General features: G+C 60.6%; 1 protein-coding gene across 2 annotated transcripts in view; it reads right to left on the bottom strand.

Annotated features, from left to right (window-relative positions):
- Nucleotides 1-1,407: 1,407 nt before the first annotated feature.
- COQ8A (coenzyme Q8A) overlaps nt 1,408-13,031 on the bottom strand; it is a 50,667-nt gene continuing 39,043 nt past the window's right edge. For both annotated transcript variants that reach the window (XM_082470386.1, XM_082470387.1), the window contains exons 5-15: nt 10,911-10,985; nt 7,805-7,927; nt 5,765-5,850; nt 5,507-5,647; nt 4,932-5,013; nt 4,730-4,823; nt 4,313-4,454; nt 3,974-4,081; nt 3,764-3,829; nt 3,388-3,474; nt 1,408-2,534 (exon numbers count right to left, since the gene is read on the bottom strand). In XM_082470386.1, coding sequence (XP_082326512.1) covers nt 2,247-2,534; nt 3,388-3,474; nt 3,764-3,829; nt 3,974-4,081; nt 4,313-4,454; nt 4,730-4,823; nt 4,932-5,013; nt 5,507-5,647; nt 5,765-5,850; nt 7,805-7,927; nt 10,911-10,985 — 1,292 coding nt within the window. In that variant the 3' untranslated portion in view covers nt 1,408-2,246. The remainder of the gene's footprint in view (nt 2,535-3,387; nt 3,475-3,763; nt 3,830-3,973; nt 4,082-4,312; nt 4,455-4,729; nt 4,824-4,931; nt 5,014-5,506; nt 5,648-5,764; nt 5,851-7,804; nt 7,928-10,910; nt 10,986-13,031) is intronic.

The following is a 13,031-nucleotide window of genomic DNA, read 5'->3' as shown; positions in this document are numbered from 1 at the left end:
GGACGTGGGGTTAGTTGTTTAATCTAGGACTTTCTTAGTTCCTTCCATAGCTCAGGTGGCATAGTGTTCCATTCTCTTCAAGCTTTCAACTCCCCTCTTGTGGTCAAAACTTCCCTGGTATTGGCTCAGTGTGCAAGGCCAGGCCGTGCCCTCGTTTGTGGGCGGCGCTGCTGTATGCCATTGCCAGCAGGGAGCCCAGTGCACTGAGGGCCCGCCCCCAGCCACACTTCCCTGCCGGTGCCACCGCTGACTAAATGGGGCAGCTGTTTGATCTTCCGTCTTCCTCCTGCAGAGAAGCAGCGGACACTTCCCACGACTTGTGCTGCAGCTCTTGAGTTAGAATGACACAGCTGGGGAGACGCAGGCAAGGCCTTTCTTAACAAAGGAAATCTTAAATTGGCTTCAGCTAAATAACTGTTCTGAGACCCCCTCCCTGTTCTATTTCACGTAGCACAAGCGCCACCTTGGACAGTACCGTGAAAACGTCACTTACGAAAACAGGCAGTGGTTTGGCCCAGGGGCCATAGTTTGCTAACCTTTGGCTTGGACTAGAGTGAGCATGGACGTCCGGCCAGCTCACCATAACCTCTGAGCCTCAGTTTCCTCATCTATAAAAATGCCCACTTTGAGCGTCCTAGGAGTTAATGCATAACTAGAATACGTACAGTCTTTCTTTAAAAGGGCTGTGGAAGCTCCGACCGCAGATGGACGCGTGGTGCTGGGCTCAGGGCTAAACCTCAAGGGCCCCCCAGCAGCTGTCATGGAGACCACCTTGGCCTCTGCATCCTGTCCCGGAGTCCAGCGTGCCTGTTCCCGTCAATCCCAAACCGCAGAAAGGAATTTTCCTTTAAGAACCCAAAACTCTGAGGACGCATCTGGGACCACTGTCATCTCTCCGCGTTATTTCACCATCTGACGCACCTTTCAAGGTGTTCGCAGTCCGTTAGAAGGGCCCCCGCCTGAACGTTCAAAATGCCCCCGTGACGGAGGAATGAAGTTTGCCCTGGGAAAGTGCTCCTCAGCCGCGCCTGAACCCTGAAGTGGGTGTCACTGCCCCTCAAGCCAGGCCCTCGCCCTGCGGGCTGGTGTCGACCTTTTCCCGCGGTTGCCAGCACCGCGTCATACAGCCTCTGGGGCAGCTGTGGCTTCTCCGCCTCTGCGCCGTGGGGCCTGGGAAGCTGCTGCAGCAGGGACCTGGCAGCTGTGCCGTCCCCTCCCCGCACCCTTTCTCCGACGAGGAATATGGGCTGAGCCTTCCAGGTTCAGGTACCAAGAGCCTCACGCTGGGAACAGGGGCAAACCTTGCAGAAGCGTCTGGAGGCGGGAAAGGGTGTGACGCTGACCTCGGGCCCCTCACTCACCATCAGCTCAGAATCCTTTACAAGTGAAAGAATTAATCTACAGTGCTAGGATTTTTTTTTTAATTGAAACAAGTAAATCAGACAATTACAAGAATTGTACAGAGGTTAACAGCCTGAAACGACCCCTTGGGTCCAAGCAGGTGACACGTGCACGTCATCTTCCACAAAAGGCCCAGGCGCCGGAGCGGGAAGAAGGGCCCACACACACCCAGAGAGCATGTGGCTTTCTCTCCCCTTCTGCGGCTCCTGCCCCTCCCCACAGGAGGCAGCAGTTCTCTGGAAACCTCTGCTTGTCAAGAAAAGCCTCTAGGAACCAGCCAGAAGCAGGTGTGGGTGGGCCTCGCTTGGTGAAGTAGTGCTTGTTGGCACTGCTCAGATCAGCACTTCTCCCACGTGCAGATCCAAGCCGGAGAGGAAAAGGCAGAAAACACAAATCTCATTCTAGAAACACACACACACACAAACCTTGTATTACACACTCCATAAAATCCAAAAAGGCTTTTCTGTTTCGTTTTTGGGTTTTTTTTGGTGGCAGGGAGTCAAAGGGAGAACTCTCATCTTCTGGTTACCATTCACATTAGCAAAAAGCCCTGTTACAAAAAGGAAAAGGAAATAAAATCGTCTTTTTATCGAGAGTCATTTCAGAGGATGAATAAACAACAAGCAGATTCTGCCAGACAGCAGTGGGGCTGCACTTCCGTGCTGGCGCCTCTCACCCCACACCCACTCAGCGATGAGAACCGTGTATAAGTGCTGGCCGTGGGCTCTGAGCAGCGCAGCCCCCTCTCACTGGGTGAAGTTTAAACGGAGCGTGGGTACCACCGGCTTCCTACTAGTTTTAGCGGCAGGACGACGGAGGGTCCCGCCTAGCGGCCGGGCCCGCGGCTACTGCTGCTCGGCCTGCCTCCTGCAGTAGTTGCTGTAGGCCTCCTCGAACATGGCCTTGCAGGGGAACCGGGCCTTCAGCTTGGAGCAGATGAGGAAGGAGCCCCCCATCTTCCTGTGCAGCGAGTAGGTCTCCTCGGGCGGCGGGACAAGCCGGTGCTTCAGCATGATGGGGATCAGGCTGTGGATCTTCTCCGTGGTACTCTGGGTGCCAAAGTCAAAGGGCTCCTCCGAGGCAAAGGCCTCGCCCAGGGTAAGGATGGCGTCCAAGTGGGCATCTTCCATGGCCTGGAGGGAGGCGAATGGAGGTGAGATCGAAGAGCCCTCACCAGCCCAGGGCTCCATCACGGGGCCTGGGCTGAGTGCTCCCCGAGGAGTGGGCCAGGTAGGTGAGTGTTTCAACCAGACTGAAGAACGGGGCCAGGAGAACATCATTAATGTGTGCACTGGGCTCGGTGTAAGAAGAAAGGAAGTGGCGGGGTCTGCGGCCGAATGCAGGGTGTGACCCTGCCTGGGTGCACTCAAATTCAAAGCTTTTACAAAACACCTGTCATTCCAAAAAGAACAGTCTGTAGGCCTGAGCTGACCTGAGCCTCTGCACTCCTTGTAGGTGGCAGACCTGAGACCACCCGTGTGTCTGCAACCCTTCCCCACTGTCATCAGGAGAGGAAGGTGCTGCTTTCTGAAGTGACAGGAGCACAGATGCTCGCCCCTTCATGTAGAGGGCTGCTACGATTACTTCCAGCGCTCCCCTCACCCTTTCCCCGCTGAGGCCTGAGCGAGTGAGGCCTGCGCTTTGCCATCCCATCTGCCCACCCGGCCCTGAGCGACAACACAATGAGCCCAGTGACTGGGATCTCGAATGGGCTGCAGTGGGGCGTAAAACAAGAGCTTGGTGACCAGTCCCCCGGCATCCTGAGGCCCTCAGCCCAGGGGCTGGGGTGGGGCCGGCCCAGGGGCCCTGTGGAGACCCTCGAGAGCAGCTGTCACTTCTGATCTCATGCATTTGTAAACTGAGATTCCCTTCAGGTTTCAAGGGAAAAGCAGTCCATGGTTCACCCTCCCCACACACACTGAAGTCGGCCTGGGGCTGAGTCTGGCTCAGCAGGCCTTGTGCGTCTCCAGAGTCACAGGGGCTCACCTTGACCTCGTAGCCGGTGAGGAACTTCATCTCGATGGACTTCTTCAGCACGGCCTCCCTGTCCCGGTTAGCAGCAGCCCTGATGATCTGGGCGGAGGTGCAGAGGGGACCGTGGGCAGCACACAGAGGGGGAGCTCCTGAGGGTCCAGGGAGCCAGCACCTGCCCCTCCCCACACAGGCCAGCTGCCGGCCCACCCACCTTTCCCCTTTACTCCCCTGAGCCCGAGGCAGCTGCGGCCTCATCCACGGGCACCAAACGCTGCGGACAGGCAGGGACATGAGGACGGAAGCCCACCCGCCCGTCCCCGAGTCCCAAGCCTCCCATCTGAGCCTCAGGAGAGCATGGGCCAAGGCCAAGCCCTGCCTCCACCCCTACCTGGATGTAGAGGTCCGTGAAGGATCTGTCATATTCCCGAGTTGCCCCGAAGTCCAGAAGAGCCACCTGGGAACGGGCGATACCGGGGAGGGTTTGCCCCAGTGGAGCACGGGTTGGGGGGACAGGGCGGCAGGGGGCCAAGACCCCCAGATCTCGGACTCTGCTCCAGCGGAGCTCAGGCTCCCCATGGGAGCCCCACTGGGCGCTCACCTTGTGCTGCTGTGGGTCATAAAAGAAGTTGGACCAGTTGGGGTCTGTCTGCATGAAGTGGAACTCGAACAGCTCCCTCAGGCACAGGACCAGGATGCTGTGGCAGATCTGGGGGCCGGGTGGGTCCTCGTCACCAGCGCCGGGCCACCCGGTGGCCCCTGGATCTGGGCCGGGGAAGCCTGACTCCCATTTCCCTCCCCATCTTCCACCCCATCCTGCCTCATGCCCAGAGCTGACTTTGAGGCCAAGCGTACCACCAGGTGGGGAAACGCAGCAGCCCTCCTGCCCGCTCTGCCCCACAGGGGGGCCTTGGGGCTCCAGGGCCACCCTGTGACCCACCTCATTCCGGATCTCCTGGCTCAGCCCCTCGGCCTGGTCCAGGGGGAAGCCGGACACCAGCTCTGTGGTCAGCACATGGGGGCTGCACAGCTCATCCACAATCTCGGGCACGTAGAAGAAGGGGTGGTCCTTCAGCAGCTCCCTGGCAGGGGTGGGTGGGAGGTGACACCCGGGCCTCCTTGATCCCCCACCCCGACCAACGCCCTGGGGCGACACACAGGACAGCAAGGGGCTGAGCCCCCCAGGCGGAGGGCCATGCCCCAAGCTGGGCGGGACACGGCTCCGGCCTCAGGCCCCAACCCCAGCCATCGCCCCTCAGAGCCGGGGGGGCCTTCAGCCCAAGACGGGCTATCCGAAGCCGCCCCTTCTGTCTCCCCAGCGGGAGCAACAGGCAAGGGCCCGAGGCTGGAGCCGCACCTGAACCTGCGGGCACAGGCGGCCTCTCGCTGGTAGTCACACTCGAGGGCCAGCTCCCGCCTCAGCACGTCGATCAGGTGCTCAGGGAACAGGCCTGGGCCAGGGAGGATGGTGTCAGGGGGACTGGGGGCTCCCCGGGAGGCCCCCCGGGGTCCCCAGAGCCCGCCCACAAGCCTGCCCTTGCCCAGCGGCAGCCTCAGACCTTCTGGAAGCATGTTGCTCATGTTCAGCACGGCCATGAGGTTGTTGACGTCACTGCTGATGCTCTGGGCCACGCCGGGGTACTGCGGGGGACAGAGGAAAGTCAGGAAGACAGACCCAGCAGGGCCCCGCGGGGCCCCCGCCCTCCTGCCACCCACCAGCTGCCCAGCTGTGTCCCTCCCGGACCCCGCACCTCCGCGAGGCAGAGCCAAGACTCCCCAGTGCTGCCATGACCCCCGGGCCCACCACGACCCTGTTCTCCACTGCCGACCGCTCCCTCCCCCATCCCCATCCCTGGGCTCAGGCCCCAGACAGACAGTCACTTGTCCCCAGTCCCTGGACCCCCCCAAACCAAGCATGCTGGGAGGCTGTCCTCCCTCCTACAGTCACTCACTCAGCAAATACTTCTCAGCACCCACCGCTGACCAAGTGCCGGGACAGAAGTGAAGAGACACAGGCCCTGCCCTGGGCACGGGGACACATAGGGGACGTAGGGTGCAGAGGCCCCTCACTGCAGGGCCCGGCTTGGCCCTGTGCAGCCCCTGAGGGCACCGAGCCCACACCCCGGGTGCCCACCTGGATCTTCATGGCCACCTCGCGGCCGCCCTTCAGGCGGGCCAGGTGCACCTGCCCGATCGAGGCGGCTGCAAAGGGCCGCTCCTCAAAGTACTCCAGCTTGTCCCGCCAGTTGGGGCCCAGGTCGCTGTTGAGAGTTTTCTGGAGGGGGAGGCCAGGGAGGGGCCGTGAGCACAGCCGGGGACACCCTGAGGGGCCCTCCCCCTACCCCTCCCGCAGGGCTGCCAGCACCCGGACCCTGAGCCGCACCAGCCTCACCATCATCTGCTTCAGCGGCATGAAGTCTGCACTCTGCCTGACCCGCTCGAAGATCTTGGCCAGATGGGGGTTGATGAAGGCGTCGTCTGGAAGGCAGCAGAGCATTCAGAGAGCGGAAGGCTGACCCCTCGGAAGGAGGGCACACAGGCCACCTCGATCACCCCTGCCCAGCGAGGTCTCCTGGGAGGAGGCCGAGGTGCCGCTCTGCCCTTCAAACGCTGAACCCAAGGTTCAGAGAAGATGAGGCACAGGCCCAATGCCACACAGCCTGCCCAGCCTCGGATTCTCCCTGCTCCCACAGAGCGTTTCCCCACTGGCACACAGACCCCTGATACTGCGGACCAAGGCTCCAGAGGGCACGCAGGGACACTGACCCGTGCACACTCCTGGCCCACCTCGGCCAATAACCAAATCCGAGACCCCCGCAGCCCGGCCCACGGCACCCCTCCCCACCCAGGCGCTGGGTGCATCTGTGCAGCCCGGGCCCTGCCGATGGCGTGCGGGGCAGCGTGTGCCGGGGCCTCTGAACTCACCCAGGGACCTGAGGAGGTGGATTCCTTAGAAAGAGCAGGCATAGCTTTTTATGATTATAAAAGAAACACATTTAGGGAATAAAGTGTATTAAATGTTTAAAATACCCATAATCTACATACAGAGAACTACCATTCTCTTTTTTCGTTTTGACCCTTTCCTATGCGTTTTTCCCTGACTGCAGTCACGCTGCCTGGAGATGCTCTGGCCGACTCCCCTCCTGAAGCCGTTTCTCACGAGCACTTCCCACGTCGCTGAATAGCTTTCGGAAATACTCTGTAATGCACACAGAAGCTTCAACACGCAGCTCACTCGCCGGACAGCGGCTGACTTCAGTTTGTTTGAGACCAGAAAGAATCCTTCGATGAAGCCGCTCCTGCAGAGCCCTGACCGCATCTCTGAGGCTCTCCGTCCTAGAGGCGGGGCTCACGCACGGAAGGGCTTCCGAGGGGCGCGTGCCGCTCGGGAGTCCGCACCGGCACAGGCAGTGCCCGCCCCCACCTGCCTGGGTGGTTATTCCTGTCCTGCACCTGGCCAGTTCAGTGAGTCCATCTGACTGCTTGTGGGGGGGACTGGCTGTGCTCCCACTCAGGACACCAGCCCCTCGGGTGCTCCTCCCTGGGAGGCACCATCAGAAGCCCCGAGGGCCCCCCAAACCCCAGCTCTGCTCTGGGGGCTGCAATGAGCCAGCCTCCGGCTCCGCCGCTGCCGCCTCCCCCCGCCTTCCTTCCTCGGGGCCACACAGCCCAGGCCCCAGCGTCACGCCACCGCAGGCCCGTGAGCTCCCTCAACAGCACCCTCGGACCACCACGCAGGGGCGCCGGGGGGCGTCAGCTGGACTCTCCCCAACTTTTGAGACGCCAGGACCTCTGGACATGTCAAAACATTCAGAAAGAAGCCAGAAAAACAACCGTGGGCTCCTATTTAAGACGCTGTTTTTCAACATCCCAGGTGGGTTAACAGCCAGGCTTCAAGCAAGAGAAGCCTGTGGGCAGGAAACCTCCCACCCCTTCCCAGTGGGGCCAAGTGCAGCGCCCCCCACTGCTCGCCCCCCAGCTCCCCTCCCCACGCTGCCTCACCGCCCAGGCGGCGCAGCCGCACTCACCCTGGACGCTCAGCCCAGCTCCCCTCCCCACGCTGCCTCACCGCCCAGGCCGCGCAGCCGCACTCACCCTGGATGCTCAGCCCAGCTCCCCTCCCCACGCTGCCTCACCGCCCAGGCCGCGCAGCCGCACTCACCCTGGACGCTCAGCCCAGCTCCCCTCCCCACGCTGCCTCACCGCCCAGGCCGCGCAGCCGCACTCACCCTGGACGCTCAGCCCAGCTCCCCTCCCCACGCTGCCTCACCGCCCAGGCCGCGCAGCCGCACTCACCCTGGATGCTCAGCCCAGCTCCCCTCCCCACGCTGCCTCACCGCCCAGGCCGCGCAGCCGCACTCACCCTGGATGCTCAGCCCAGCTCCCCTCCCCACGCTGCCTCACCGCCCCCAGCCCGCGCAGCCGCACTCACCCTGGATGCTCAGCATCTGGCCCAGCTTGAGCGCCGCCCCGCGCACCTTGCACAGCGTCCGCACGATGCGCTCCGCGTTGGCCTCTGACAGGAAGGGGCTGGAATCCAGCACGGCCTTCTTCCCTGCAGAGGAGCAAAGTCACCATGGCCTCCCTCAGGCGGGGCTGCTGGGCCTGGGATCCCCCAGAGGCCCCTCCTCCCGCCCCTGGTTGTGGGTCTTGGCAAACCACTGGTTCTCCCAGTAAAAACAGGGACAATAACAAGAGGTCAGGGTTTCACACGTTTTAAATGAGATGCAGTAAAGTCCCAGCACAGAGCTTGACACAAAGGGCTCAGTCAACGTCTTTCCTCCCGGGGATCCACAAAACCGGCAATGCAACTTTAACCCACATTTCACACCCACCTCCCAGATGCCGAGGAAGGCCCTCCGGGGCCACCCAGGTCTCCCCGGGCCCACCTGAACACCCTCCCAACACACACACACACACAGGCTCGCCCACGGGGCCTCTCCCTCCGTATCAGCCCCTGCCAAGTCCCTGTCCCTCGCCCCTCAGTGTCCTGAACAAAGGTCACCAGCACCCCTGGAGTCTCTACACAGTCACCTGCGGCCACTGGCTGCAGTGAGAGCGCAGTCCTCGAGGGAGGGGAGCTCAGGGTCAAGGACAGCCTCACCGGGCTGGTGCCAGCCGGCCCGGGGAGAACGCATAGGGACCTCAGGTGTGCAGATGACCTCCATTCAGCACAGTCGGGGGTGGGAGGGTGCAGGGTGGTGACTCAAGGTGATGAGGAGGGGGTGACCCGGTGACAGTCAGTGCTTTTCCTGCCCTCTGTCCTGTGAGCCCAGTTAGATCAGGAATCCCCGAGGGCTGCCCCCCACAGAGCCTGGCACTTTCCTCAGCCTGCATCACCACAGGCCTGGCCCAGCGCTCAGAGTGGGTCTGAGGTGGGTCCCCAAGGGGGGAACACGGGAGGTGGCCGTCATGCCACTGCCCTCCGTCCGGGGCCGTGTCCAGCATGGCCTCTGATATACCAGGGTGGGTGGGCTGCAGGAGGATGTGGAGGATGCCCTCCACACCTGAGGGCAGCTGTTAGGCCTGCGCGGGGTTAGGCTCACCCCAGGGTCCCGGACAGCAGAACAGGGTCCCGGGAAGTGGGGAGATCTCAGCTCCACAGGAAGAAGCCCAGCTGCCGGGGGTCAAGAAAGCTGTAGCCCCGGGGCAGGACCACTCCAGGGTGTCTAGGCCAAGAAGGGTGCCCAGATCACCCCTTACCTCGGGCAGCAGCAGGGACAGGCGGCCCTCTATGTCCGCTCTGCCCTCCCCAGCCCCTGGGCCCTGTGGGCCAGGACCTGGGCCTGTGTCCCTGAGGAGAGGTGGGCGGGGCAGAGACGCTGGAAGAGAAGGCCACGGCCCAGGCGGGAGGAGGGAGATCTTCTCCCCTAGGGACACGGCAGACCCGGGAGACAGCAGCGCCCCTGAGATCCAGGGACGGCGCCCGGCCCTCTTGCGCTTTCCAGGCAGCCGCTCCTCACGGCTGGCCAGTCTCCACAGGCTGGAGTCTGGGCCCCTGCCCGGGCAAGGCTGGTTCTGAAAACAACCCGGGGGGAGCCGGGGGTGCCTAAGGGCGTGGTGGGCGGGCCCCCCCTCAGGAGAGGCTCCCTGGGGAGGCCTAGGCCAGGCTGGTCGGTGCCCTCCAGGCCCAGGGTTTCCCGGGCCTGCTCAGGAAGCTAGAGCACGTCCCTCTGGGCCTGAGCCCCACATCCTGCTCTTGGGCCAGTGGTACTAGGCCCCTTGACCCCCAACAAGGGCCACCGCCTCCCTGACAAAGGACACCAGCTGTAACCTTGGGGCCAGTATAGCTTCTTTCTTGCTTGGACGGGGCAGGACGGAGGGCAGCCAGTTTTGGGGGGGACGATGGGAGAGGTTGTGCCTGGGGAACGCTGGCTTCTCACTTCCCAGTCTCAGCACCAACACTAAAAATACCCTCCCTAATCCTCTCTGTTCTCCGGTCCCTTCCAAGGACACACACATACTCAGCGGCCTGGAGGACAGGCTAGCGCCTTCTCCGTGGAGGCCCCTCATCCCCTCGAGAGGGTTCTGCAGGTGAAGCGGGGCCATCCAGGTGGCTGGCAGGCCCCACTTCGGGGCCCCCAGGCTGTAACTAGGGCCTCAGGGACCACAGCACAGCAGGCCAGTGGGGATCACTCAGGGTCCCCAGGGAAGGGGGGAGGAGGTGTCAAGTACCGGAATGAACTGATGTCCCTGAATGGGCGAGGGGCAGGGGGCACTCAACCCAGAACTTCAAGTAAACTTTGAGAAATCCACCAAGCAGATGGCTCTAGCAGGGCTGCTCTCAACAGCCCCCAGGACCCTGCTGAAGGGGAAGCGCCCTGCACCTGTCTAGCCGCCTCCCCCCAACACCTGGACAAGCCTGGGGGAGGGGACCAGGTAGAAGGAGGTGGGTGGAGCCTCCAGCTGCCCCCTGACTCATCATCAGAGCATCATAAGCACCCCAGGTTTCAGAGCAGCCAGTCTGCAGAATGTTCTCCATGGAGTACCGCCCACAGCTGGCCACCCAGACAAGGGGGAACTGAGCGTTCTGACCTGACCCCGGGCTGACCCTGGGAGGAAGGGGACAGAGGAGTCATGATCTTCACCTCAGAGACAAAGCGTCTGAAGCTGGAGAGGTAATGGCCACCCCAGGTCACGAGATGGGGGAATGGGGGGCCCCATGGGGTCTGTTCCAGCAGTTCCCATGCCCCTTGACCACAGCCAAACGGGGAGCCCTGGGCACCTGACCTGGCCAGACCTGGGGTCCCAGCAGCTCTGCAGAGCAGAGGCAGAGGCAGGGCCAAACCTGAGGCTCCTATCAGAAGAGGGAAGGTGTGCGGGCCCGGAGGAACCAGGACGGCTGGGTGAGCCAACGTGGGCCGGGACAGGAACAGAAGAGCCTTCAGGCCTCAAACTCCAGGGCTGCCATTCACACGGAACACAAGATGAAAGATGCCCCTGGAGGCCAACCTTCGGGGAATGCAGGTGGGAGCTGGGAGCTGACAGGCCCAACTCTCAGGGCCCACCCTGCCCTCCCCATCAAGGGCCCAGCTCACCTGAGGGGTCCTCAGGGCGGAGGCTCTTCTTGGCGACCTCGGCCAGGGCCCCGAAGCCCAGACCCACGGCCAGACCTGCAAGGAGGAGGTTGAGGGCTCTGAGCATTCGCTCGGGGGCTGCCCACTGCCCTCCACCCACGAGGCCCGGAGCAGCCCCACACAGACACCTGCCTCGCTCCCCTGGGGAGTGCCCCCTGCCCCTGGGGACCTTCGCTGACACTCCAGACATCTTGAAAAGGGAGGGGATAAAAAGGTAGGAGATACACAGCTGTTGTTTTCAGAGAAGACCTGGCTCAAGGTTGGTGCTTTCGGTGGAAAAGCCTCCTCCACCGCCACCTCCATCACCTTTGCTACAGGCTCACGCGACAAACACACACACCCCAAAACAACGTACGACGGGGAAACGCATTGGGGGGGACGCAGCACAAATGGAATGTGGACCAGGAATGGTTGCAGGCCAAGGACATCCTGACAACACTGGGCATCCCCTTGGGATGCAGCCGCCCACTTCACAGTCTGTGTGAAGAGCCTCCAATACTCTAGAATTCTCTAATCCAGTTCACTGAAGCTGCAAGGAGAGGCATTACCACTGCAATATAAAGCAGTCATTGGTGGGAACTGGAACATTTTGCAAAAGCCATGGGGACTCCCAGGAGCTCAGGCTACAGCCCTCACTTGCGGGGAAGGCCCCACAGGCACTGACAGTGGTCTAAGGACAATGGGGTACCAGGCCCCCCTTTGAAATCAAGGTTTATTAACATCTCATTGGTGCAGAGGTTGGAAGTGGATGATCCCTACTGTCTAGGAGAGGCCTGAGGAGCCCAGCAGGTGCCACTAAGTGCACACAGAAAGCCCAGGAGCCTGGCTCAGGGCCTATTTCCTCTACTTTAAATACAGTTCCAGCTGGCTTGGGGGGCGGGAGCACACTAGCCGAGAGAGTGGAGAACACTTGGAGGAGCACGCTGACCACAGCAGGGGGAACAGCAAAGACCCAGGGAAGATACCAAAGATGCCCTGAGACCAGCGGGCCTTGGCGAGCACAGCCCTGGGGGGCTGGGAGTCTCACCCCGGGCAAGGAAACCTGCACATGCTTCTACATTTTCCAAATTTTCTACAATGATTATGCATTACTTTTATGAAAATTATTATTGAATCTACTGAAAAAGTTATTTAATGAAAAATAAATTTTAAAAATCATAAGAAGATAATCCAATTTTTAAAAATGTTTTTGCAGTACATTTTACGCACCATTAGACAACCGTGCACCCTCTGCTTTGCCGGCTGTAACGGTAGCTCCTGCCTCGTGGGTCAGTGTGAGGATTAAACAGCTGAATAAGAGTGAAGCACCCCCAGTAGGGCTGGGCATAAGGCAACACTATTCAGGTGTTCGCTATTACTGTCCTTTCTCCTATTCAAAGGGCTAGACCAGTGCTGCCCAAAAAATATATTGCCAGCCACATATATAATTTTAAATTTTCTAGGGGCTATGTTAAGAAAGGCAAAAAGAAGCATGTGAAAGGAATTCTGATCATATATTTTACTTAGCCCAGTGTATCCAAGATATTATCAATTCAACAAGTACTCAATATACACATCGTTAGAAAGATGTTACTTTTTTTTTTTTTTGTACTAAGTCTTCAAAATCCAATGTGCATTTCATCCTCGAAGCATGTCTCAGCTTGGACCAGCCACATTTCAAGTGCTCAACACCCCATGTTGCTGGTGGGTCAGCACAAGGGCAGCATAAGGCAAGTTCTGGCGACCAGAGCAGAGGCCACGGTCATCTGGAAATGCCCCCAAGGACACCCTGGTGCGTTGGGATGGAGCTGCCACGGCCTGTTTCCCTCTGACACCCCAACCCAGCCCTGGAGGACACTGGGCACAGAGCTGCGTCCCCAGTCAAACAGTGACTCCCCTCCGCTCACCCCCCTCTACCCCGCTCAGCACACTGTCCGACTCAGCAAACTAATGGCAACAGCAACGCTAACCTTCAAACTGCAGCGACCTTCACCAATGCCTCTCTGCCTCTAGATTTTTCTCTGCCTACATCAAGTCCAAAGACAAGCCTACAAAAGAGGCAGACGTGTCAAAGGTGACCCGGGTGGGCCACTGCGAGCAGAC

Source organism: Balaenoptera physalus (assembly GCF_965194825.1).
Source record: "Balaenoptera physalus genome assembly, chromosome: 1".
Lineage (NCBI taxonomy): Eukaryota > Metazoa > Chordata > Mammalia > Artiodactyla > Balaenopteridae > Balaenoptera > Balaenoptera physalus.
The sequence above is the reverse complement of the archived record's forward strand: the minus strand, read 5'-3'. Positions and strand labels throughout refer to the sequence as shown.